This window comes from Oncorhynchus mykiss, chromosome Y, assembly GCF_013265735.2.
Source record: "Oncorhynchus mykiss isolate Arlee chromosome Y, USDA_OmykA_1.1, whole genome shotgun sequence".
Lineage (NCBI taxonomy): Eukaryota > Metazoa > Chordata > Actinopteri > Salmoniformes > Salmonidae > Oncorhynchus > Oncorhynchus mykiss.
The window spans coordinates 28,712,340-28,739,431 of NC_048593.1; the positions used below are offsets into that span (position 1 = coordinate 28,712,340).

The 27,092-nt window shown below is 41.4% G+C and overlaps 1 protein-coding gene across 4 annotated transcripts in view; it reads right to left on the reverse strand.

Annotated features, from left to right (window-relative positions):
* The window catches only part of LOC110509937 (gamma-aminobutyric acid receptor subunit beta-4), a 45,131-nt gene that overhangs the window by 13,445 nt on the left and 4,594 nt on the right, over positions 1 to 27,092 (reverse strand). For 3 of the 4 annotated variants that reach the window (XM_036967859.1, XM_036967857.1, XM_036967856.1), the window contains 2 exons: positions 10,822 to 10,889; positions 7,695 to 7,915 (listed from right to left, as the gene is read on the reverse strand). In XM_036967859.1, the coding sequence (XP_036823754.1) occupies positions 7,695 to 7,915; positions 10,822 to 10,889 (289 nt within the window). Of the gene's footprint in view, positions 1 to 7,694; positions 7,916 to 10,821; positions 10,890 to 14,166; positions 14,883 to 27,092 lie in introns of those variants that run through there. The other variant, XM_036967858.1, reaches the window with a different exon arrangement.

The window sequence follows — 27,092 nt, forward strand, 5'->3', positions numbered from 1 at the left end:
GAAATGCAATCATTGGCAGTCTAGTGTTGCATACAGACCTGTCCAAGGTCTATTTCTTAGGAGCGAGGGATGAGAAAAGAAGGGGGAAGGAGAGAAAGATACATGTGGGTTCGTTTCTCATAATCTGGCCAACTGTTTGAGACCTTCCATAATAGCCGTGGTCAGCTCTTTATGAATTTTAAATGAATGAAATAGCAGAAGGTGAGGTTGTTGGGAATGTGTTCTGACTGAGGCAAGTGTATTCCAAATAGAGAGAAGTTGTAATACAAAACGAATGTGTCTCAGTGAGCAGCATTTTTGTGCTCACATAGGTCTTATGACAGCCCTAATCTATGTTGTGACAGCAACCTCATGCACTGGAGATATTAGCTTCATATTTACACTTCCACCCATAGAAGAAACACAATGAATGAATTCAAACTGTTAAACCACTAACTTCAAACAAAACCATAGGTACATCCTAAGTGTTTCATGTAAACATCTAATTCATTCAAGCCCCAAAGCCAACAACCAAATGCAGAAAGTCAAATATAGCAAGCTTGTTTTATTCCTATGGGATACATTGAATCAGCTGAACATTTTTGTAAAATGTTAGCACCTGTGCATTGAGTATGTGCTTTAATCTCACACTAAATTGTGATTGACTGCTATATATAAATATATTCATTAAATTCAATTCCAATAAATCCAGAAGCCTAGGAAAATCCCACGGTTTACAGATGATTTGTGTGTGATATATTTACCAGTGCAGCACATTTTAATAATTACATCTGCTCTGTTAAATCATACGAGCTTTCGCCTGTTTTCAGGCTTCTGGTTTAAATGAAATACGGAGCTCACTGTTTTGCCTGAATGGAAAAAGTAACTGAGTTACAACTCATCACCTCTGTGTGTTAGATGGACTGCCCATTCACAGAGAGAGTTTGATAGGTACACAGTTTGTGTGTTTTAGGAGGCGAAGGAGAGTGGTGGGGAAGTTCACCCTTTACAACAGCCTATTTTACATTTGGGATCCATAATTTAAGATGCCTAAATCCATGCCGTCTTCTAGGTTGCTGGACAATTCAGCATTTAGCAAGAGGTTTGTAGTGTGCAGGCTAATACAAGCCACTACAACTACTGTCAAACACAAGTGTATAGAGTGCAAAAGAAAAACAATGTGGAGTGTTTTCTGCAGGGGCTATACAACCATGATGAAAACAGAACACAGTTCCATACAGTAAGTCACCTTTTGTGATGACATACTTTTTGACTATCTTCACTTTGTTGTGTTAAGGCATGATGCCGTAGCAAAGGTGTTCTGACTCTCCCCAAGGCCCATCACACCATAACCTCATCATCACTCCCCTCCGGCTATATCATAGACGAAGGGCATTTCACTCTGCACTGCATATTGTTTTCTATCTCACAGCTTTACTGTACATGACTCCTGTAAAGCAAAGTTGCAACATGTTGGGTGAAGAAACAAAGCCTGTGACCCCTGGGGCTCCGGCTGCTGTGTTGCTTTGAAAGGGCCCCAAGATGCTCCTCTCCCCCCAGCAGCCCCCCAGTCATCTGGGTGGGTCCCTGTGAGAACCTCACTGCAGACTCACTGTCTGGGCTGGTTCATTGATGAAACTGGGACATTGTGGTGATGAGGGATTATAAGGTTTTTTGTTGCCTTTTTCTGGGGCACAGAATTCTGGATGGGAAGTGCGCCACCTCCTCCTCCTCCTCACATCCCAGCAAAACAAAATAGCCAGGAATAAGTGGTGTGCTATATTTGTTTGTCTCGTGCAGTACAATAGTGACTACTACATCCGTTCTGTTGCACAATAAAAACATTGTTCTGTCCCTGTGTCATGCCTGCTGAAAACAGTCCAGGCTTATTCTGTAAAAGAAGCTCACATGTCAATCAATCAAATTAACAAGAAAGTATGCTTTTTTTTACGTCTTCCTGTGAAAGGTAAAGGGGTCATGGTCTTTACGATAAATCATAGAGGCTCACCTCACCCCAAATCTAATTCATTACATGTTCATCTCGCTTATCAAAATTAAGAGAACCAATCAATACATTTCCTCAATAACATTTTATTTTTCAAATGATCTTTCTCAAAAAGTTTATATATTGTCCTAAAAAATAATCTGTACTCTTAATACCTCCCCACCCCATCTCATTTATTTTGTTGATTTGAATTTAAAATGTGGCAATCCCCATGACCCCAGGTTTGAACAGCACTGCCCTATAGTCCCTCTGTACTCTACACAGGATTCTGTCCTCACTTTATGATTCTTTCCTCAATTCATTCCTCCACCTTTTCACCAACTCCCTCTGGGCAGCAGGAGAAGCTGCTACCACTTCCACCCCTCCATCCCTCGCTCCCCTGCACCCACAGCTGATTCCACCAAGAGACATATTAAGTAAGCATTTACCAGCCCATTAGTTCCCCCTCTCACTTCCAAACATCATCAAACTCTCTCATTAATACGAAAGTCCCCACATTAAAAAATACTACAGTTATATTTATATAGAATACAAACAGTACTTACTATAGAATTATGTAGTAAACTGTAGAATACAGTACAGTAAATAGTACAGTAAATACTACAGAAATGTCTGCAAAAACACTATACTCTGCAAAAACACGACAGTAATTACTATAGTACAGTGCCTTCAGACCTCTTGACTTTTCCCACATTTTGTTGTGCTACACTCTGAATTTAGAATTAATTCAATTTAGATTTAAATTGTCACTGGGCTACACACAATACCCAATAATGTCAAAGTGGAATATATATATATTTTTTACACAAATTCATAAAAAATGAAATGGAAATGTCTTGAGTCAATAAGTATTCAACCTCTTTGTTATGGCAAGCCTAAATAAGTTCAGGAGTAAAAATGTGCTTAACGAGTCAATAATAAGTTGCATGGTCTCACTCAGTGTGCAGCAACAGTGTTTAACATGATTTTTGAATGACTACCTCATCTCTGTACGCCACAGATATAATTATCTGCAAGGTCACTCAGTCGAGCACTGAATTTCAAACACAGATTCAACCACAAAGACCAGAGAGGTTTTCCAATGCCTTGCAAAGAACCTTTTGGTGGATGGGTAAAAAAAAGCAGACATTGAATATGGCGAAGTCATTAATTCAACTTTGGATGGTGTATTCATACAATCAGTACACCCAGTCACTACAAAGATACAGGCGTCCTTCCTAACTTCCCGGAGAGGAATGAAACCACTCAGGGATTTCTCCATGAATGAAGCCAATGGTGACTTTAAATCAGGTACAGACTTTAATGGCGGTGATCGGAGATAACTGATGATGGATCAACAACACTGTAGTTACTCCACAATACAGGCCTGAATGACATATTGAAAATGAGGAAATATTCCAAAACATGCATCCTGCTTGCAATAAGGCACTAAAGTAAAACTGCAAAAAGATATGGCAAAGAAATTAACTTTATGTACTGAAAAGTTGATGTTCTGATTACAAAATATTATGTTTGGGGCAAATCCAACACAATACGTCGCTGAGCACCACTCGTCATATTTTTAAGAATGGTGATGGCTGCATCATGTTATGGGTATGCTTGTCATCGGCAAGGACTAGGGAGTTTCTGGGGGGCTAAAAATAAACAGAATAGAGGTAAGCACAGGCACAATCCTAGAGGAAATGCCTGGTTCACTCTACTTTCCTACAGACAAATTCAACTTTTAGCAGGACAATAACCTAAAACACAAGGCTAAATATACACTGGAGTTGCTTACCAAAATGTCATTGAATGTTCCTGAGTGGCCTAGTTGCAGTTTGACTTAAATCGGCTTGAAAATCTATGGCAGACATGAAAATGGCTGTCTAGCAATGATCAACAACCAACTTGACAGAGCATGAAGAATTTTAAAAAGAACAATGTGCAAATATTGTACAATCCAGGGGCGTAAAGCTCTTAGAGACTTACCCAGAAATACTCACAGCTGTAATCGCTGCCAAAGGTGATTCGAACATGTATTAACTCAGGGAGTGAATACTTATGTAATCAAGATATATTATTATATGTTTTTATTTAAATTTGATGTTAGAATTCTTCTTCCACTTTGGCAGTTCAGATTATTTTGTGTAGATCAGTGACAGAGAATTACTATTAAATACATTTTCATCCCACCTTGTAACACACATTTTTTGGGAATAAATCAAGGGGTGTGAATACTTTCTGAAGACACTGTATATAGTACAGTATTTAATTTGCATATAGCCCGCCCTTCCCACTCCCCAATATACCAATTTGTGCCACACATAAGTGAGAATCCTACATGCCAAGTATAGATTGTGTTTGTTACAGGTTATAGTTCAGAGCAGAAGCTCTGAACTATCCGTTCAGACCCCAGTCCTACCTACCTACCTACCTACCTACCTTCCTACCTACCTACCTACCTACCTACCTACCTACCTACCTACCTACCTACCTACCTACCTACCTACCTACCTACCTACCTACCTACCTACCTACCTACCTACCTACCTACCTACCTACCTACCTACCTTCCTACCTACCTTCCTACCTACCTTCCTACCTACCTACCTACCTACCTACCTACCTACCTACCTACCTACCTACCTACCTACCTACCTACCTACCTACCTACCTTCCTACCTACCTTCCTACCTACCTACCTACCTTCCTACCTACCTTCCTACCTACCTACCTTCCTACCTACCTACCTACCTACCTTCCTACCTACCTTCCTACCTACCTACCTTCCTACCTACCTACCTTCCTACCTACCTACCTACCTTCCTACCTACCTACCTACCTTCCTACCTACCTTCCTACCTACCTACCTACCTACCTACCTTCCTACCTACCTACCTACCTACCTACCTACCTTCCTACCTACCTACCTACCTACCTTCCTACCTACCTACCTACCTACCTACCTTCCTACCTACCTTCCTACCTACCTACCTACCTTCCTACCTACCTTCCTACCTACCTTCCTACCTACCTTCCTACCTACCTACCTACCTACCTTCCTACCTACCTTCCTACCTACCTACCTTCCTACCTACCTACCTTCCTACCTACCTACCTACCTTCCTACCTTCCTACCTACCTTCCTACCTACCTACCTACCTACCTACCTACCTACCTACCTACCTACCTACCTACCTACCTACCTACCTACCTACCTACCTTCCTACCTACCTTCCTACCTACCTACCTACCTTCCTACCTACCTTCCTACCTACCTTCCTACAGGTTATGGAAAATTTGCTCTTTTAGTATTTCTTCAGTAAGTTTCCTCAAGGAGAAAGCCTCCACTTCTATGTCAAAGATAATATAACTAAAACACTATAGCAAATACTATAGTGATGTCTGCCAAAAGACTACAGTAAATCCAATATTATACCCCAGTCCGCAGAAACAATACAGTAAATACTATAGTATAGTACATTCCGCATAAACACTACATTAATTACTACAATATATACTACAATTATTTTACTACTGTATTTATACAATAGTTAACTGTAAATACCACACTATACTACAGTAAATACTACAGCATCCACTACAGTGTTTTTGCTGACTTCAGTAAAGTCTGCAAAAACAAAAAGTGAATACTAGAGTATGTATACCATTGTATGCTATACTATTTGTTCATGTGGGAATGGGGACGACTGCCATATCTTACAGACACTGATAATGCTATCATTATATTTCATATCAATGGGCATGTGCAAAGACCCCCATTCTTGAAAATAACTAAATCCTTTTCCAGAGGCTTATCTAAGATATATTTCATATTCTAGACAATAAGGAAAGCACATGACAAGAGCTAAAAGCCATCTCCACTGATTGTGGAGCGGAATGGTGTAATAGCAGTGGCAAAACATAGTCATGTTGCCATTTCAGCAGCATCTGCGCATTTAGCTGTAAGCTTCCTATAATTAACATTTGCAGCTGAATTAGATTTTTAGCTTTGAAACATTTCAAAATGGGACTGCCCTGTGGAACAAATCAACAAACATCAGCATTACATAACCCAAAGAGCACGGACTCTCTGTCTTGTCCTCCAAGGCCTCCATTCACCAGAGACAAATGATGCACCAGAAATAGAGTTAATGGAAATTAATTGATTTAAAAACCCAAACATGTGCACCATATGTACAGTCAGGTCCATAATTATTGACACCCTTGATAAAGATGTGCAAAAAATATGGTAAAAAATTAAGTATACAATACTGAGCTATATTGTATGCTCAAAAAGGGGGATATTATATTATTTTATACTAATACAATTGCTCAGAGAAAGGGATTTTGTTTAACAAGTAATACAACAAAATCTAATAAAGGATAAAGGGAAAAATGATTGCTACCCGTTTTCAGTACTCTAGCGTTCTTCCCTAGCGAGGATAACGACACTGAGCCTTATTTCTAAAATGTGTTAGGAGATGGGAGAACACGTTGGGAGGGATCTTAGACCATTCTGCCGTACAGAATCCTTAATATCCTCCGTCTGCGCTCATGGACTGCCCTCTTCAATTCTAACCACATGTTTTCAATGGGGTTCATGTCCGGAGAATAATATGGCCATTGAAAAATGTTGATTTTGTGTTCAATTAACCCTTTTGATTACAGCTTGGTGTTATTGTCTTGCTGGAAGATCCGCTTGCAGCCAAGTGTCAGGCTCCTTGCAGAGTCAACCAGGTTTTGGGCTAAAATGCCCTGGTATTTGGCAAAGTTAATGATGCCATTGACCTTAACAAGGGATCCAGCACCAGTAGAAAAAAAAAACATCAAAGATCCACCACCATATTTTACCGCAGGTATGATGTACTTTCTGCGTATGCTTCTGTTTTCAACACCTAACCCACCACTGGTGTGCGTGGCCAAAGAGCTACATTTACATTTCATCTGACCATTGCGCCGGTTCCAATCCAAGTGCCAATGGCATTTGCTAAACTCCAGGCAGTGCTATGGTCAGATGACATGAAAAACAGAAGCACATGCAAAAAAGTACCTCATACCTACAGTAAGAGAGCAGACAAAGGATATCAAGGATCTGGAAAGATTCTGTACGGCAGAATGGTCTAAGATCCCTCCCAACGTGTTCTCCAATCTCCTAAAACATTTTAGAAAAAGGCTCAGTGTCGTTATCCTCGCAAGGGAAGAACGCTAGAGTACTGAAAACGGGTAGCAATCATTTTCCCCCTTATCCTTTATTAGATTTTGTTGTATTACTTGTTAAACAAAATCCCTTTCTCTGAGCAATTGTATTAGTATAAAATAATATAATATCCCAATTCTTTGAGCATACAATATAGCTCAGTATTTGTATAATTTATTTTATACAGTATTTTTTGCTCATCTTTATGGACCAGACTGTATACAGTATGTCAGGTATCAGCATGTCATGTCATTGTCAAGGCAGGCTATAACTACTTACAATTGAATTCTGGCTTCAGCAATTCAACAAAAATAATAAAGTTAGTTGTGTTTTCATCAGTGATTCTCTAGACTGTTTATTTCTCGGAAGGAAGGAAGGAACGTTAAAAGGCAGGAGGGTCGTGGTACTATTTAAACAGAGATCTATTTCCTCCCATGCCTCACTGTTCCCAAGGTCTCTTCCAGTCCTGTCTTACAGGCCAGGCTTTAACCACTTTAGGTACAGTAGAATTCCAATAAAAGTTAGCTTTACCTGAGTCCATATAACACAGTGCCATCAGGATGCAGTCGAATCATACGGTTCTTTACTGTCACACCATGCAGAAAGGACTTCTTGTCGTTAAGGAAGTAGGTGTCTGGGAGCCACAGCTGGTCCGCCACGCGGTTATCCAGAGTCAGGTTGAGGGGCAGCTCAGCGTATGCCAAACGCTTGTCTCGCCAACTTTGCTGGAAATACATTGTGATGGTATAATCCTGTGAAAAAGGGGAGACAGCAGTGTCAGATTGAGAAGAACTAGTTGTTATGCATGAACAAAAGCTCCAACTATGCAAAGTACAAGTTACCTCTACTGTACTTGCCCTATCCAACTCCAAGCTCCAACTATGGGAAGTACAAGTTACCTCTACTGTACTTGCCCTATCCAACTCCAAGCTCCAACTATGCAAAGTACAAGTTACCTCTACTGTACTTGCCCTATCCAACTCCAAGCTCCAACTATGGGAAGTACAAGTTACCTCTACTGTACTTGCCCTATCCAACTCCAAGCTCCAACTATGGGAAGTACAAGTTACCTCTACTGTACTTGCCCTATCCAACTCCAAGCTCCAACTATGGGAAGTACAAGTTACCTCTACTGTACTTGCCCTATCCAACTCCAAGCTCCAACTATGGGAAGTACAAGTTACCTCTACTGTACTTGCCCTATCCAACTCCAAGCTCCAACTATGGGAAGTACAAGTTACCTCTACTGTACTTGCCCTATCCAACTCCAAGCTCCAACTATGGGAAGTACAAGTTACCTCTACTGTACTTGCCCTATCCAACTCCAAGCTCCAACTATGGGAAGTACAAGTTACCTCTACTGTACTTGCCCTATCCAACTCCAAGCTCCAACTATGGGAAGTACAAGTTACCTCTACTGTACTTGCCCTATCCAACTCCAAGCTCCAACTATGGGAAGTACAAGTTACCTCTACTGTACTTGCCCTATCCAACTCCAAGCTCCAACTATGGGAAGTACAAGTTACCTCTACTGTACTTGCCCTATCCAACTCCAAGCTCCAACTATGGGAAGTACAAGTTACCTCTACTGTACTTGCCCTATCCAACTCCAAGCTCCAACTATGGGAAGTACAAGTTACCTCTACTGTACTTGCCCTATCCAACTCCAAGCTCCAACTATGGGAAGTACAAGTTACCTCTACTGTACTTGCCCTATTCAACTCCAAGCTCCAACTATGGGAAGTACAAGTTACCTCTACTGTACTTGCCCTATCCGACACCATACACATAGTACCATTACATGTATTATCATAATCATTATGTGCACAGAATATCAGAAAGCACTATCAGTGATTTTCTAGGATACAATGGAAGCATAATGAAAGGAAAGACTTACAGGGAAGTGATTTAAAGGCCACGTTAAGATTAATACGTCCTCCGATGACAGTACAGTCCTTCTGAATTCTGCATGATAAATGCTGCCAATTATTCTGGGAACCTCGGTGTCCCGAAATCTCAATATAATTGTCTTAAAATACAAGTGAACCATAATGTACGTCACATATTATAAGCGGACTGAGAGCTAATCTGAGTGGTTATTCAGCTGGACATGACCTACATTCTCTCAGTCTTACCCTATGAAAAGGCTAGTCCATATTCTCCATAAAAATATATTTGCAGCGTCCTGAAAAAATAGAATGAAATGAAATGTTGTTTTTCATTAAATATTTGTTTTTACATGGCTTTTGTCTGATTGCAATTTTTTTGGGGTGGAATTTGTTATTCTTTTGCTATAACTATGTTGGCTTGCTGACAAAATACAAAAATGAACAGCTAAAATAGACAAGTTATGGTGTTAGACATAACACACATGTTGAGATTATCAAGAGTTTTCCAAGTTGACACATGTTTTTGATCTGTCTTTGTTCACCAGAAGTTTGTTCAAGCTTTTCAGCTTTGCACTTGATGCTGCCTTCTCAAATGTCCAGGGAAACCAACATAACATACAGCATAAGCTAAAACTCGCTGTGTCTTTCAAAACACAGGAGTACAACATGAATCTCTACAATAACTTCAAGATGAATAAATCAAAGGGCCTCACTTGCATGTGCTCAAAAATAAAGAAAATACATTAGTGACTACCTCTAAGAAATTAAAGATGATATCTGCTGTCGAAACTGGATGAAAATCCTCTAGTGACCCCAAATAACAATGTTGTAGGGATAACAAACCCAAAACACAACAGCAAAGCCCTTCTGGCTTGTGGGTGGAGTGAACTCTGAGTGTGACTGTGCCACACCAAATACAATTCAATATTGTTTTAAATACAACGGAGAGGAGAGCGACAGAATGATGTCATTGCTGAGACACCAGCCATATTGTCTTCTTTAAGGATGCACAAGACTGTGCCTGATTTCTCACCGCTCTCTAATGAACACAAGTTAACGCGTAATATAATCAAGCAAAACAGATGCACAACATGTCTATGGTTATCTAACGTTGGCAAGGGCAAATATGACTGATTGAAATGGTATTGCGTTGCAAACACTCAAAGACCCTTGAACCCTTTCTTGATATTACTGTAACTCGAGTATGGTCTCTTGCACATTGTTAGATCATCTTTATGTGGTCAGATTATATTATTATATTATTTTGTGAACAATCAAGAAATCAAGAAAGGGTCCAAGGTTAATTTAATTAGTTCAATTTGAGTGTTTGCAACAAAGTACCTGTAAGGTTCAGCTTTTCTTTTCTTAGTCAACCTTGTGTCCTGTTTCTTTGTGTTCTAGAACACAGCCCTGTTTCTTTGTGTTCTAGAACATAGCCCTCTCTTTCATTTTTGTTCATTGATTTCACCTACGTTCACTTCTCACCTGGTCTCATCAGCTCCCTATTTAGTTCAGTTCTTTCTGTTTATATGGTTGTAAAGGTATTGTTTGTTTTTGACTGCCTACCTGTGTTTGACCATTGCCTGCCTGTGACCACGATTCCTGCCTTCTGCAAAGGCCTAATAAACATCTGCCACGCTCTGCGTGTGAATCTACACCTCTTTCTCCCCGAGTATTCATTACAGTATCCTTATAAATATGAATTGACACATTGAGTCGATGTACTGTATAGACTTTGCTACTGTAAGAGAAGGGGTTTTGTAACTCACCATGTTCACTTCTGAGATGGAGTCAATGCTAGCGATGTTGATGCTCATTCCTACGATGACTGGGGCACCTGAGGGAACACAGGAGGCCGTGCAGTCACACACAAACCCACACAGATTATTTACACTGAGCCAGAAATACACTATTGCCCTCTGTTTTAAAAATAACGTAGGAAAACAAATTCTCTTCACATGGTGGGTTATCTCATTGAATTATCACGACATTACTGCATGAACCATGATATAACTCTTTTTTGGGGGGGGGATGCATTATGCATGAAACTAGAACTGGACATTTCTGATGTGGGAGAGAGTATCACTGAATCAAACATTCTCTGAAAACTGTGGGAACAAGCCTCATATGAGCAGGAGTAGGCCATTGATTGTAGCGAGATAGACAAGAGGAGACACAAGAGGAAAGCATGAAGGAAACAGACCAGCATTACTTAAACCTTGAACCCATTTACCTTTCTCATACAGTATGTGCAAAGTGACCAAAAGGGCGGCAGAATAAAGTGGCACAAAAAGACTAAAATGCAGAAGAGGCAAATTAATTGTAACATCCAATTTTGGGGCGGAAAGAGTGTCTCTTTGGGTCACTGTGTTTAAACAGCCATATAAAATCGGACTAAATCTTTCTTTAATCTTCATAAAATTTGAATCTATATGACATTCAGGTACACCATGCTAATTTCACGCTCAATATTCTCGCCCCCCTCAAATCATGTAATCGTATTATCTCATCCTACTGCTTTCTCCTTGCAAGAAACTGAAACATTAAAGTGAAAGGGATGTCAAAGTGTGTTGATATTCAGCAATGTCAAAGAGAATAATTAAAGGAAATGTTCCTTCAGTTTTAGTTACATTCAGATATAACTGGCCTTCAGTATAAAGTGGCCTGGATTCTATAACGGACTGTAGATCTGTGTTGAGTCTGTTAAAATAACTTAAAACGGCAGTATGTGCGTGCACCTGTGGGCTTAGTCATAGTAAATGGGAGGTCAAAAAACAAGGCTTACAATTATCCACATATACTGTATACTCAACTAGTGTGTAAGACTCATTTATTCAATTTGGCCTTTGTCTTAGTAGTGAGGAGTTAGTCAGCCCTGTACAGAGCCTTGCCCCGGGGAGTGCTTTAACCTTCGTTAAAATCAAGGATATTAGAAGAAACAGGTTGAGAGACCTTTGCTCCCATAAGAAATAGCAGTTGTCATTGTGTATTCGTCAAAGCGAATGTTGAATCTTTGGTTTTAAGAAGTGCTGTGCTGAACATGTGACTGCAGGGCGCAAGAAGAGTGTGCATCTTGTGTATAATCTTGTGTTCAATTAATAATTGATTTGAAAATGTGTGCATATTTAACATAAATTCACCTGTCCATATACTGTTTATGCACCATCTAAAAGGTTCATAGGTTGTGTCAAAGAGTGATGCTGAAATAGTGGCATGGTCAATGTGCCACAGGTGGCAGATAGCCTAGCGGTTAAGAGCTTTTGGCCAAAAGGTTGCTGGTTCGAATCCCAGAGCTGACTAGGTGAAAAGTCTGTCAATGTATGCTTAAGCAAGGCACTTCATTTCTCTGGATAAGTGAGTCTGCTAAATGACTAAATTGTACTTTAGGAGCTCTCTGTCTAGAAGATGAGGGCATGTGCAGGCAACTGTTCTGGAAAACTGCAGAAACATACTGACACTAAAAATATATTCTGAATGTCACTTAACTTGTGACTATCTCTGGATAGGAGCATCTGCTTAATCAATGAACATACATGAGGATACAGTTTATCTGCATACAGTAGGTGTAAGTAGGTGTTAGAATGTAGCTAAATCTGTAACCTGACATTAAAATGGATAGGCCTACACATGTAAAAAATGTAAATAAAAAAAACATTTGAAATGTTCTAGAAGTTGGGCTATTTCATACTGTAGGTTTTCACGTTCATGACAACTGCCGATAATTCAACTTTGGAGCTCAAAGCAAGGACACCCCCCTCACCCCAAATGTTCCCTCCTTGATCTGTAAAAAATCCAAAATCTCTGCACAAGGGAAATGTGTCACCCTCAAAATGAATTAATTATCCATTTCCCAATTAGCAGACCACTGAATCATGATGATCAGGTGAAGGAGAAACGAAGTGTAAGCACAAAAATAATGACCGGATGCACACAGAAAAAACTGTAAAAAAAAGGGAGTAACATCCAACCTTTTGTTGCGGGACTTCTCCAAATCTTCCCCTTTTTTCTAGTAGTGGCCAGGGAAGAACCATTCAATGATCTTTGTTATCGTTAGAGCTTCCAAAGTAGCCAATATGGTCCAGTAAATTCATTCTTTGATAAAATAATCTGCACTAATGATTTTTTCCCACAGACCAGTGCTTGGGAGAGTTGCTTGAACAGTGGGCCTTGGGCCTTGTCTACTTCATCAGGTGTGTTTTGCTCACAGAGTCACAGATTTGCTTATGAGAAACAAGCTCCCTGCGGGCTTTTGAAATGGCTGGCTTGCCACCAACAGCAATGTTTTTTTAGTTGCATTAATATTTCAGAGGGGGTTTACACACAACAGGACAAGTGCTGCAATGTTGGGCATTGAACAAAATAATCTCTCAAACTACGCCAGGCAAAGGAGACCCATCCAGCAAAAGGTGTTCCATCTTCCCTCCAGAGAAACAGCACACAGACAAAGAAACAGAGAGGACTGTGGGAAAGATGTGCCTAAGAATATTGCTACTGTAACTGCATCTCAGAATGCCATTCAATTCATTGCCTTTCAATTTGTGCTCATTTTTCAAGGGAGTGAAATAAATCTTGAAAACAGTGATTTTCAGAGTCTGTTAAAAATCCCTTATTGTTGTTTATGTGTACTCTCTTTCCTTCCTTCAAATAATCTGCAGATGACTCCCAGTCCAGCCTACTCACGAACGATCTGACAATTACCATGTTTCTCAGAATACTGGCACTGAAATATTAACCAGCATAGCACTTGACTTGGAGTGCACATCTCTCCTCTTTTTTTGTAATCCTATTTTCTTTCCCCCTCTCCTCCAACTCCAGCTGCCATGACAAGGCAGTCCACATCTCTCTTCAATGCCCTGCAGCTTTGTCATATTCCCTGACCCATCTCTTTCTGAGAAAAAAAAATCTGAAAATGTGGGGCCATTTTCCATTGCGCTTTGTGAAGGCAACCAGTAACAATTTCCCCCAGAGATGTCAAAGTACATTCGTTCGCTGGTTGTAAACAGAAAGCACCCAGATCTCTCTCTCTCACTCTTACTGCATATGTTGTACCCTGCTTCAATGAAACAGAGGGATCCACTTTGCCACCGTGGCTTTCTCAAAAGAAAAGCACTTACCTGCAGATGCACTTTTGCGAGCTGTAAGGAAATATCGCTTCAGCAACAGCAGCCTGAGAGGCTCAGATATGTCTGCTTTTATCAATTCACGTGTTCTCATTGGAACACATTTCAGAAAATGTGGTATCTGAAAATAGAACAAGCAGGATATTAAATCAGATAATTATGTGTTAGTGTGTGGGTGTGCGCATCCATTTGTGCATGCTTGTGTGTCTGTGTGTGCTAACGTGTGTGTGTGAGTGAGATGGGGATATAGCAATGTCCAGAGCCAAACCCAAACTACTATTAGCAATTATCCCATCAGAGTGTGTCAGCACTTTCCACTGCTTTCCCAATAAGCTGCATCTAAGCCACTGACTGCTGTGACCTGATGCTGCTCGCCGACATCAAACTCTGACCTGATCTCCCAGAGTAGGGACTACTTCCAGCTGAGTCTCATAACTTGCCGGGTATTGTCGTTGCACATTAAAGGAATGTGGAGTATAGAAAAGAGCCTTTAAAGAAAGTCAGGCTTGAATCCAACTCCGCGTCCAGCATCCAGGCACTTTATCTCCTGATCTTTGATTGTCTGCCAGTCTCCTCTCTCCCCTCTGAACTCAGCACATTCCCCCTGCCAAGAAGGGCACAGCCCTCTGAAGAACCAAACTAATTCTACCACTTGGCCAAAGTCTTCATTTAAATCTTGAACAGAAGAAGAATGGATATCCCTATGGCAAGAAGCATAGTAAGTGCACAGCCTGTAACTCAGTTTAAATTCGTCACCCCTGAGGTTAGTATCGATTGGGAAGGCAGACACAGACAACATTCAAATATTTACCAATCCTGTCAGCAACGTTGAAAAAAAGCATATTTCTATAACACATCTGCAGTTCACTAACATACAATGATAAAACAGGAAGAAAATATTAGCACTAAATTCCTGTGTCTGCCACCGAACAGGAATCATCTATGGACAGCACCAGTGAATGAGAAAAACCTGTTTGTTTGTCAATGGAGCTGCTGCATTGTAGACCCCTCCAAGCCATAGCACACAGATTCTTCACACCTCTCTGCCTTTCTCTGTTTGACATTTTGCCTCTACTCTCTCTACTTATGTTGTGCTCTTGGGCTTCTCTGAGCAGATCCACTGCTTCCTCAAAACCTGTTATTTTCCTCAATTTTTACACTCAGCAGCCTGATGGCCCCATCATCTGTGTCCATATTTAAATGCCAAAGGTGAAGCAGGTGGCATCATGGAGTGCCTAGGCTTTATTAACCCTTTACTCTCGTGGGAATTGACCTATATGGATAGGGCTAAATTGAAATGTTTCTTATGGAAGAAATGTGCAAAACATATGCATAACCACGGTAGCAATTGAAAGGAAAGAGTTTGGAGATAATGGGAAAAATATTAGACTAAAGACTCAATCCAAACATTACACTGTTGATTTTATTTGCATTTTACATGTGGGATACATTTTGCCACATTTGTCAATAACAAAATATCAAAAGACTGGATATATTCGGTAACTTGATGAGACTATTCCTGGAAAATATGGGGTAGGTGCCGCATAAGACAAATAAAATGGATTGTGGCCACACAGTTTCTAAGTAATTGCAATGCACTTTTATGACTAAAAGAAGAGTTTTCAACTATAAAGTGTTTTTTTTGAGCTTTCCTAACTGTGCTGTTGAGAAACTAGAGCAAGCACACGTATAGTTGTTTAATTTGGAACACAACCCTGCATCCCCGCCATCACATAATTACTGTTGTTGTTTACGCAATCCAAAAACGGTCCATTATAAATCGCAATCTGGGTCAGGTGGGCATGATTTGAAAGCTTGTTCTATTGCCAACATGACGAGCTAAGTCACTTTAATAACTCTACCTACTGTCACGCCCTGACCTTAGTTATCTTTGTTTTCTTTACTATTTTGGTTAGGTCAGGGTGTGATGAGAGTGGTATGTGTTTTTTTGTTTGTCTAGGGTTTTTTCCATATCTATGGGGTTTTGGTATTGTCTAGGTAATTGTAGGTCTATGGTGGCCTGAATTGGTTCCCAATCAGAGACAGCTGTTTATCGTTGTCTCTGATTTGGGATCCTATTTTTTCCATCTTTAAAAAAAAACTGCATTGTTGGTTAGAGGCTCGTAAGTAAGCATTTCACTGTAAGGTTGTGTTCGGCGCATGTGACTAACAATATTTGATTTGAAGTTATAAAATATGATCTTACAGTGTTAGTCTTTCACAGGGCAATAGATCATAGTTTTGGTGCCCATAGATATGAATGCATTCAGGTCCGTGTACAACGGAAAATTTGCTTCAGTCTCATTCTGTTCAGAACAACCTAGACTATGACGCCATGTCATCTTGTAACTAAACTGTACATCAACAATAGTGATCAATAATGTTTGACACTGTATATGACATGAGTTTCATGATTTGGAAATGTGAAGTGCACATTTGGACTCACGGGAGGGATGGGGGCAACTTCTTGTCGTGCGCGGTGCTCAAGTTCAGAACAGCTGTCAGTCAAAACCCATTCAGAGCTGTGAAGCGCAGAGCCAGAGCTCTGACATCATGTATAGGATGATACTGTACAGCCACGACGTTCCAATTTAGGATATTATCAGTGCCCAAATCTAACATTTTCAACCTGCATATGGGTAGAAGTGTAAAAGGTTGAACAGAGGGCTCCGTCCCTGGAATACCTCAGGTGGATGGGGCCGTTTAGACTGGCTCCCTCTTCAGGGCCAACAATCCCTTCTCAGTATGTTTTTATCCCTGATGTGGCAGTGTTTTCTGTCATACAGGTAAAGACGATAATAATGATCTCAAATTGCATAACAGTAGGAGGATGGGGACGGCGAAGGAATCCCTTTCAATAGGTACAGTATATCTGCATGCGAGAAAAAGTGATGATTTTGCAGTAGCTCAGGTAAGATTTATGATCCTAATTATCTAAGTAGGGCTGGGGCCAGTGGTGAAGCTGGAATGCATGTTGGTGATAAGAAATTAGAACGTCAGGACCTAAACGCGTCAGTACAAAGCCCACACCTCCCACTACGCCCTGAATACGCTCACAACGTTAATTTGCTTTGACTCCATTTGTAGGTCGATATGTGCATTTGCGGGGCACAACAAAAAAGAAACCAAGCCAAGCGTCAAGCAGTACTGCTCCCTAAATTCCCTTTCTCCTCTGAGTCTCACTCACTCAATTGCATTCTGACCGCTCCCTCTACAACAAGTGCGCACACAAGCTCCCATTAGGCCTACAGAAATAAATGCCTATACAAACATATCTGACTGATGGGATACACAAGCTCCCATTAGGCCTACAGAAATAAATGCTTATACAAACATATCTGACTGATGGGATACACAAGCTCCCATTAGGCCTACAGAAATAAATGCTTATACAAACATATCTGACTGATGGGATACACAAGCTCCCATTAGGCCTACAGAAATAAATGCTTATACAAACATATCTGACTGATGGGATAGACAACTACATTCCTTGCCAAATGAAGACAGTTCATGACAAATGCAAAATGGACTTGTTGATTATTATTATTGGACCATGCTGGTCATTTATGAACATCTTGGCCATGTTCTGTTATAATCTCCACCCGGCACAGCCAGAAGAGGACTGGCCACCCCACATAGCCTGGTTCCTCTCTAGGTTTCTTCCTAGGTTTTGGCCTTTCTAGGGCGTTTTTCCTAGCCACTGTGCTTCTACACCTGCATTTCTTGCTGTCTGGGGTTTTAGGCTGGGTTTCTGTACAGCACTTTGAGATATCAGCTGATGTACGAAGGGCTATATAAATAAATTTGATTTGATTTGATTGAAGTAATTATTATTGAAGGAATTATTGGATCCCGTCTATTTTCCGCTAAGGCTACTTTGCGAACTGCTAGTGCCATTTAGAATTGGTTAGCCTAGGGCTAGGCTATAACCCTCCTAAACATAGACACTAGCAGTTCGCAAAGTTCACTGAATATATAAAAAAACATTAGTTTGATAAAGACAAAGAGCTTATTTTCATCAGAATCATGAAGCCTAGGCCTAGTCACCAAACAGATGTGGTGGCCATAACTCATCATCATGCAGTGTCCAATGTGGAATTGTCTAAATGGAATAGGCAGAATAAACTAAATGAAACGTCTGTATGTGGAAAATAACATTGGAAAAATGGTCTTTCAACTCGACAAATTGAGCCACGTTTCAAATGATCACTCTTTGGGAATAACTGTTCCAGACTCGTGAGGTGCGCATCACTCGCCACTAGCAACGTTGAAATATGCTGTTATATTTTATTCTGTTATATTACATCACGTTTTTTAATAAAAAAATAGGACTGTCTTGACTGCGATAGGGGCTCAGGAAATAAGAGCGTCTTGTCTGCAAAATGAACAATACAAGGCTATGCCATTGCACAGACATAGCAAGATCCACTGCCTGTTTGAAGACTGTGTTCCATAATATCACCAATTGATATTACAGTTTCAATGAATCAATCTTAAATTACACTCATTTTTTATTGAGTGAATATACTGTATATGGGGCAATTTAGCAATTAGGATTTGTTATCTGTAATGGTTATGATAAATTAGGCATTGTCGCGCACTGTTGGCATATAGATAAATGTACAAAATAATTTCTGGCCTTGTGTGCAATAATGATTGTGGCAAAACCATAAATATAAATGCCGTGTGAAGAAACAGTGTAGAATTGAAAGAAATTGTTAAAAATATATAAATAATTAGTGGGGGGGGGATTTTTTTTTTGCCACCCCCACTTTCAGAGAGCCCATGGGTACATACACATACAGTACACATACAGTACACATACAGTACACACCATGAAGTGCCTTCTACTGGATTCTACCTTTCTACCATCTGTTTTGCTGTTGATCACCAGAAAAGGACTGTGTTGTATAATGCCTTACAAGGAATACCACTTTACATAGGGCATCACTTTGAAAGGTGTCATCTCACTGCTATTTGTCAGGTGGTGTCTGCAGTAGTAGTCTTTCTAGATGATCAGGATGTTGATGTTGTTGCACTTTGGCTTTGTGCCCATTTCATGTTACTCTGGTGTAATTGCATTACTTGTGAGGTTTGTGTCGATCATGTTATTCCATGAATGCAGTCAATTGAACACTGAAAACACATTTGCTGGATAACGCCATTGCACAAAAAATACCACTCTGCCTCTGATATAAAAACGAATAATTGACTCATTGCTTAGCAACAGAGGGTTCCATGGCAACTGCGAAGCATTCTCACTATAACATTACAAGGGAAGCACGGTGCTTTACATACATTGTGTTGAATTTGCACTCACTTTTGTGTTCAATGGCCACTGCTGTCATAAAAGCTCCTTCTTGAGACAATAAACCAATAAACCTGCATGCTGTGTTGCCATGCAATGCTTTTTATGCATCAAATGTATGACTTTATAGTTGTGTGCCAACATGCTTACCAGTGGAGGCTGCTGAGGGGAGGAATGGCTCATAATAATGGCTGGAATGGAGTCAATGGAAAGGTATCAGCCACATGGAAACCACGTGTTTGATGAGTTTGATGCCATTCTATTCACTCCATTCCAGCCATTATTATCAGCCGTCCTCCCCTCAGCAGCCTCCACTGATGCATACTCTTCCCGAGACATAGGCCAAGGGATTGAGTATCCATCATACCTGATATTTGTCATCATCAATAGATTTCATTTCCAACATGTGTAGCTGGAAGCTATGAGTCATAATTAAGCTTTAATAGTCAACAGAAACAGCCCTGTGGAGACGAACAACGGAATCGTATATAATTAGTCCACATCGTCTTTTTTCATTGTGGTTATTATCAGGATACATTGGTTAATATTATTAGTGGTAGCAGTAGTGACAGTCGATGCAGTAGTGAAAGCAGAGGTATATTGGTATTGACACTTGTGCTACATAAGTGGAGTTCTCAATGTATTCCTATTTACACGCTGGTATACATGTCTTCAAATGACTCTCCCTCATACAATGTTCATTGCTTTCCTCTACCACTTATGGTAACAGAACCGCCATCACCAACACACCTGTCGTTGAGAAGCCCCTGATCTGCAAGCTACAGGTGTAGGATCTTAATTAGATTACCCTGTTGTTTCAGGAAATGTTCTGCATGGCAGGAAATGCAAACTTGTAGTGCTTTCGAGGTTTCCAAAAGCTTACAAATTTCAGACTTGATTTGCCTAAAAACCAGAAATGTATCGACCTCTACAAAAATGTACATCAATAATAATCCACACAATAATTCACATTTCCTGCTGCTGCAGGATTATTTTCCTGCTGTGTGAAACAGGCCAAATTAAGATCCTGCATCTGTACTTTAATCTGGGTCTGGGAAAGCAGACCAATGACTGCATTAGTAAACCAAAATATTACATTGTCTCATCAGAGCCACAGAGATCAGACATACAATTAACATAACTAATGCTAATGAAATAGCCTTCTGAGTTGACATGATTGTGGATGGATGAAGGGAGATCATTCCTCTAGTTATATAGTGACATCAGACATAGAGGGCACAGTGAAGACAGAGTACATGAGAGAGAGAGAGAGAGAGAGAGAGAGAGAGAGAGAGAAAGAGACAGAGCATGCAGAAGGACACCGACCCCATCCAACAAAACTATCCAATGACTCCAGAAAGCTGAGTTTCAGTAATGAGATGGGCTTTTAAACATGCTTCCTGGCATTGGGGCTGGTGGCATCAATCTCTGGGTGCCGTAAATGACATTTCTTTCCTTGTTTATCTATCTAAACAATTGGATAGCTGCATCCCACCCTTGGCCGGTCCCTCCCGGCCCGCTCAAGTACACATCTCCCATCAATCACTGGGGGCATGAGGAGGGGAGTCGAAAAGGGGAAAAATGCCCTGCGTGCAAGATGCCTTGACAGTGTGCGACTTTTGGTTTCTGTACTTCGCAGTCCGCTGGGATGCATTTGGGTGTAATTTCCATCAGCGCTTTTTTTCTCTCTCCAGTTCAAAGTTGCTGAATTTGAAGATGAAGCAACTCTCATCGCCTGCATGCCATCCCTCACACCCAATTTAGATTGGAGCATCATGGGAAAATCTGTATAAAACATTTAAGGGCTGTTGCCGATATATGAAGTTTGTACGGATGGGCTCATTTGCATTAAATACGAGTCATGTTTATAATGGACACACTGCAAAGTATGGGAATCACTCTCTGTACACACTATATGTAAAGAGTAAATGTTCTGTGTGAGCCATTCTGCTTTCATAAACAGACTTGAGGGGGAGTGTTTTATTGGATACTGTTACAGATAATATAGCAAAGAAGATGAACAGCAGCTATTATGATAGCTAGGCCTCACCTTCTCAGATGGAAGACACGATTGAATCTCAACAACAACTTTTGCATTAGGTCAGTGAGATGTACATAAATACTGTACTGTACTGAGCATCAATGTCACTGCAATGACTGTGCTGTTTCATTACTACATTTACTGCTCTGCCATTACAAATGAGATCAGGCTGCAGCTGGGACTCATTTGGGCTCAATGGGGAATGAGATCAGGCTGCAGCTGGGACTCATTTGGGCTCAATGGGGAATGAGATCAGTAAAAAGAGGGTTGCGTGTGGAGGAGGGGGACTGACTGGTGGCCGTCTCTGATGCCATGGCCGAGGGGTGAACTGACACTGAGAGTGTTAGAGTGTTGGAGTGTGTGCCTGGGTCACCCATAGTGGGAGCCCAGGTGCTTATAGTTACGGCTGAATGATGCATCTCAGACTCCTACTCCACATGGCTGGAGGCCCTCACTGCGCTCCACACTGTACAGGATCTTGGAACTGGTCCTTGGACTGGAACCAATAACACTAATGTCCAGGAGCTTTACAGTAGACTGAGACCAACCCACAGGCAGGAGCTTTACAGTAGACTGAGACCAACCCCCAATTCAGGAGCTTTATAGTAGACTGAGACCAACCCCACAGGACAGGAGCTTTACAGTAAACTGTGACCAACCCCCAGGACAGGAGCTTTACAGTAGACTGAGACCAACCCCCAGGACATAAGCTTTACAGTAGACTGGGACCAACCCCCAATTCAGGAGCTTTACAGTAGACTGGGACCACCCCCCAGGACAGGAGCTTTACAATGACTGGGACCAACCCCCAATTCAGGAGCTTTACAGGGACTGGGACCAATCCCCAATTCAGGAGCTTTACAGTAGACTGGGACCACCCCCCAGGACAGGAGATTTACAGTAGACTGGGACCAACCCCCAATTCAGGAGCTTTACAGTAGATTGGGACTACCCACCAGGACATGAGCTTTACAGTAGACTGCACCCACCCCCCAGGACAGGAGCTTTACAGTAGACTTAAACCAACCCCCAGGACAGGAGCTTTACAGTAGACTGGAACCAACCCCCAGGACAGGAGCTTTACAGTAGACTTTAACCAACCCCCAGGACAGGAGCTTTACAGTAGACTGGAACCACCCCCCTGGACAGGAGCTTTACAGTAGACTGCGCCCACACCCCAGGACAGGAGCTTTACAGTAGACTGAGACCAACCCCCAGGACAGAAGCTTTACAGTAGACTGCGACCACCCCCCAGGACAGGAGCTTTACAGTAGACTGCGACCACACCCCAGGACAGGAGCTTTACAGTAGACTTAGACCAACCCCCAGTACAGGAGCTTTACAGTAGACTGAGACCACCCCCCAGGACAGGAGCTTTATAGTAGACTGAGACCAACCCCCAGTACAGGAGCTTTACAGTAGACTGAGACCAACCCCCAGGACAGGAGGTTTACAGTAGACTGAGACCAACCCCCAGGACAGGAGCTTTACAGTAGACTTAGACCAACCCCCAGTACATGCTTAGGGGAGTCATCAAAGAAGGTTTGTTACATGGCAGCTTGTGAATCTGGCTCCACAGGAAGGCCAGCCGGGCAACAGAGGCACCTACACAGGAAGAGAGCGTGTCATCCCCACAACCTTTCAGTTGTAGGGACGAAAACTAAGGATGGGCATGCTGACAAATACGACATAGTAACCCCCTTGGGCCTGTACTGAACTTCCACTAAATATCAGAGTCTTTCATGCCATATTGTCATTGTTTGTCTAAAGACAATGCTACTCCATTTTATATAACTTTCATTCCAATGTCTGCTCTCATATATGAAGGCACACACACACACACACACACACACACACACACACACACACACACACACACACACACACACACACACACACACACACACACACACACACACACACACACACAAAGGGATGCCTAGCTCTGGGCCCAGGGGTGAGAGGGGCATGTTCACAGCACCAGTGATATGTCACCCCCATTTCAAGCTTTGTTAGCGGTGGAAGCCTAGACGAGCGGTGATGACAGCTAGATTTAAAGTACGTTCTCTTGGGGGAGGGGTGTGGGACGAAGGGGACTGCTAAGCTGGGCACTCTCGCCGCTTGGCACTGACTCGGCCGGGGCTTTGCTTTTTGTTTTGCAACTCTTGTGAGAGATCATTACACTGAATTCCCATCTGTAAGACCCAGAACACTGCACACCTACCAAAATCAATGACGGTAGGAGAGACAAGAGAGACACAGGCAGAGGCAAAGCCATGCTCCGGTCTCCCCGTCCCCCATCCACAGCCAAGCACCAACACGGCCCACAGACAGGAGAGAGCAGCAGCTAGGACATCCAACAGCATCATTACACAGCTGTAGAGAACAAACTACCAGTCTAAACAGAGATTCGCAACAGAAAGAGATAACACAACATGAGAGAGAGAATTTATCTCAAAGCAACCCATAAATTCCATGTGTGGCAGCATAGCATCATGGTCTTTAACAAAATCAAGTATTCACTGAGAGGTCAACTAGCATTTAGCAAAGTGATAAAGAAAATGACTTCTTGGAAGTACAGGACCCAGAAGCCCTGGGTCAGTGTTGTTCTGTGGCCTGGCCGCCCCTGTCTGTGGGTAGGGCTGTTAAGTCACATCTCTAATGAGTTCCGCTCCCCTCAGGCTGCCATTTGTCTGAGACACGCAGGTCCATTCCACTTATATATAGGTCCTGCAATGGAAATGGACACATAAATCAAATGCGTATGGCCCACCTTGTTTAAGTTCTTCATTCAACCTTGAGATAATAGTACACAGTTATCTACAGTATATGGAAGCATGAAGTATAGTACGACAACACATTTCTATAAACACACACATATTACTACAACAGACTAAGCTGTTCAACAACCTCCCGCTAAACCCTGCAGAAGAATCCAGTTGTCAAAACATGCTACGGTAGAGAAATACCATATCCATTCCTATACACAGTTACACAGAAGGCTGTCTACATATAATGATATTGAAGATGGACATGTAAACAGAGTGAGATACAAAAATGCCTATAAATGACTCTACAAAGCTTTTAAAAGTAACTGCCAATGGCGCTCAAATGGTAGAGGATGTAGCTAACAGAGAGAAAAACACTTACTGGTACATTTACAGACCACTGGTTTTTATTAGATTTCACACAGTCCGTTGAGGCCACTTAAAACTCCCAATGGTGAGCAGCTCAAAGATAATGTAATTAGCGGTTTTCAGTTCATGGTGTCATTTCTATGGGCTCTCCCTATTTAACCATCGCCTTAATTATTCAGCACTTATTTCCTGATATCACCACCTGACCACTGTGATCACATGATGGTTTGGCAGACTGGACAACCTTGTTTGGAATTTTTTTAAGACAAAATGATTGTAATGAACTAATAAGCGGTCATCATGTTATTATTGACTATGAGACAATGTCAAGCTTCGAATTTGGATGGATTTGGAATGATTATTTTGTTTTTTTGTCCTGTTCTCAATGAAGATCACAACATTTAAAAAAATACTACAGGCCTAATGGTTTGTCAGAAGTCATTGCATTGCGTGTCTTATCATAACATATTTTAAAACCACCAAAATACAATATGCACTGTACTTCAGCAGCTACAGTAGCATTCTATCCCCCTGGTTAAGGTGGACTGAAAAGTGAGATATAGCCATCTGGGATGTACACTTTAGATTCTAATCTTGGTGGTAGCCGACTAGGAAGGAGATCCCCGTACAAAATTATCCTCTGATGCAAAGTGATAGGCAGCCTCTCATTCAGTCAGAGCTTGCTTGTGTGTGTGTACGTGAGTGTGCGTGTGTCTGTATGTGTCTGTGTGCATGTGTGCATATGTGTATGCATGTGTGTGCTTCCCTGCATGAGTGACGTGTGTGTGACGGAGAGAGTGGTCAGGATTGTGTATGAGGGAGTGTGTATGCATGCATGTATTTATGTGAGAGAGGGAACGAGATGGTATGGTGACTAAGATGGGGATGAAAAGGGTTAGAATCAGACTGTTAGTTCTGTGTGTGTGTGTGTGTGAGAGAGAGAGAGAGAGAGAGAGAGAGAGAGAGAGAGAGAGAGAGAGAGAGAGAGAGAAAGGGAGAAAGAGAGAAAGAGAGAGAAAAAGGGAGAGAGAAAAAGGGAGAGAGAAAGAGAGAGAGAGAGAGAGAGAGAGAGAAAAAAAAGGGAGAGAGAGAGAGAGGGAGAGAGAGAGAAAAAAGGGGAGAGAGAGAGAGAAAGAGAGAAAAGATAGAGAGAGAGGGGAGAGAGAAAAAGGGAAAAAGAGAGAGAGAGAGAGAGAGCGTGCCTGCATTTATGTGGGAGGGGCTTTAGTACTGTCCACATGCTCCCAGCGCTGTGACTTCCCTACAGTGACAGAGGGATGGTGACGTGTCCTCACATCGTTGAAATTAAAACATTTTAAAGTGCAACACATTAGTCACTGTGGAAACCACACCACACCTTTCTCACAGACCCTATTTTCAAACCACAAAACTAAAGGGGTGAAAATCCCACTTTGTGTATCCTGGCCTTGGGTGTGACATGTTGGGTATCCAGGCAACTGCTTCCCTTTTCAGTTTTACTAATTAAACTTTGGGATGTGTTCTGTATGAGATGACCTTAAATGGTCTCTGTCATCATGAGACCGCCCGTGTGTGGGGTCACATGGGGCTGTCTTTGTTGAAAGGCCTGGCTCCAAATGAGAAACCACAATCTCATAAAAATCAAGGTTGTTGAAAGCTGACATGATAATAGAGGTTGTAAATCAAGCCTTTATAGAAGGTAATCACTTTAGTGGCAGCATCGCTGAGACAATAGCTGATTCCATTTCATTTTTATGGTGGGAATTTTATATAAATCCATACAATATCTGTCCATAAGTGCATAAAAACATGTGTTCAATTAGAGATGGCAGTGTACTTTATGATTTAAGAGATTCTAGTCTAAATGTAAAACAGCAGTTGACAATGGCCTACATTTGCATATTGACTACACAACAGCATTTACGGTTGAGTGAAAACAAATAGCCCATGGACTTGGTAGCATTTTAAAAAGGCAATGAAGAGGCTTGAAACAACACAAATGAACAACATTTCTAAAATGCACTTCACTTTCTACTCTAAGAAGGGACAGAGACAAGAGATGATTACCATCATAAACTCTCTCCCTGTCGCTTTATTTCATTTCCTTCTCTAAATATTTATTCCTATTGTCAAGTAATATTAGTCAAAGCCAAATCAAGAAAAACGTATAGAAATATAGCAATACAATGAATTGAATGCCATCTATAAACCAACCGTTGACCTTATCACCATGGCCATCATCATCATCATCATCATCATCATCATCATCATCAAGCACTTTGATGGATTATTTTCCTGTGCTGTTAGTCTGTCTAGTTACCTCAATGCATAATCAGATTCAACAGAGCACCAGGGTGGTTGGCATTCTGCTTAGCAAAGGCTCTTTCTCAGTCAGACAGTACACGACATCCATGGGCTATTTGTTGAGAAGTAAGAGCCAAAGCCAATCATC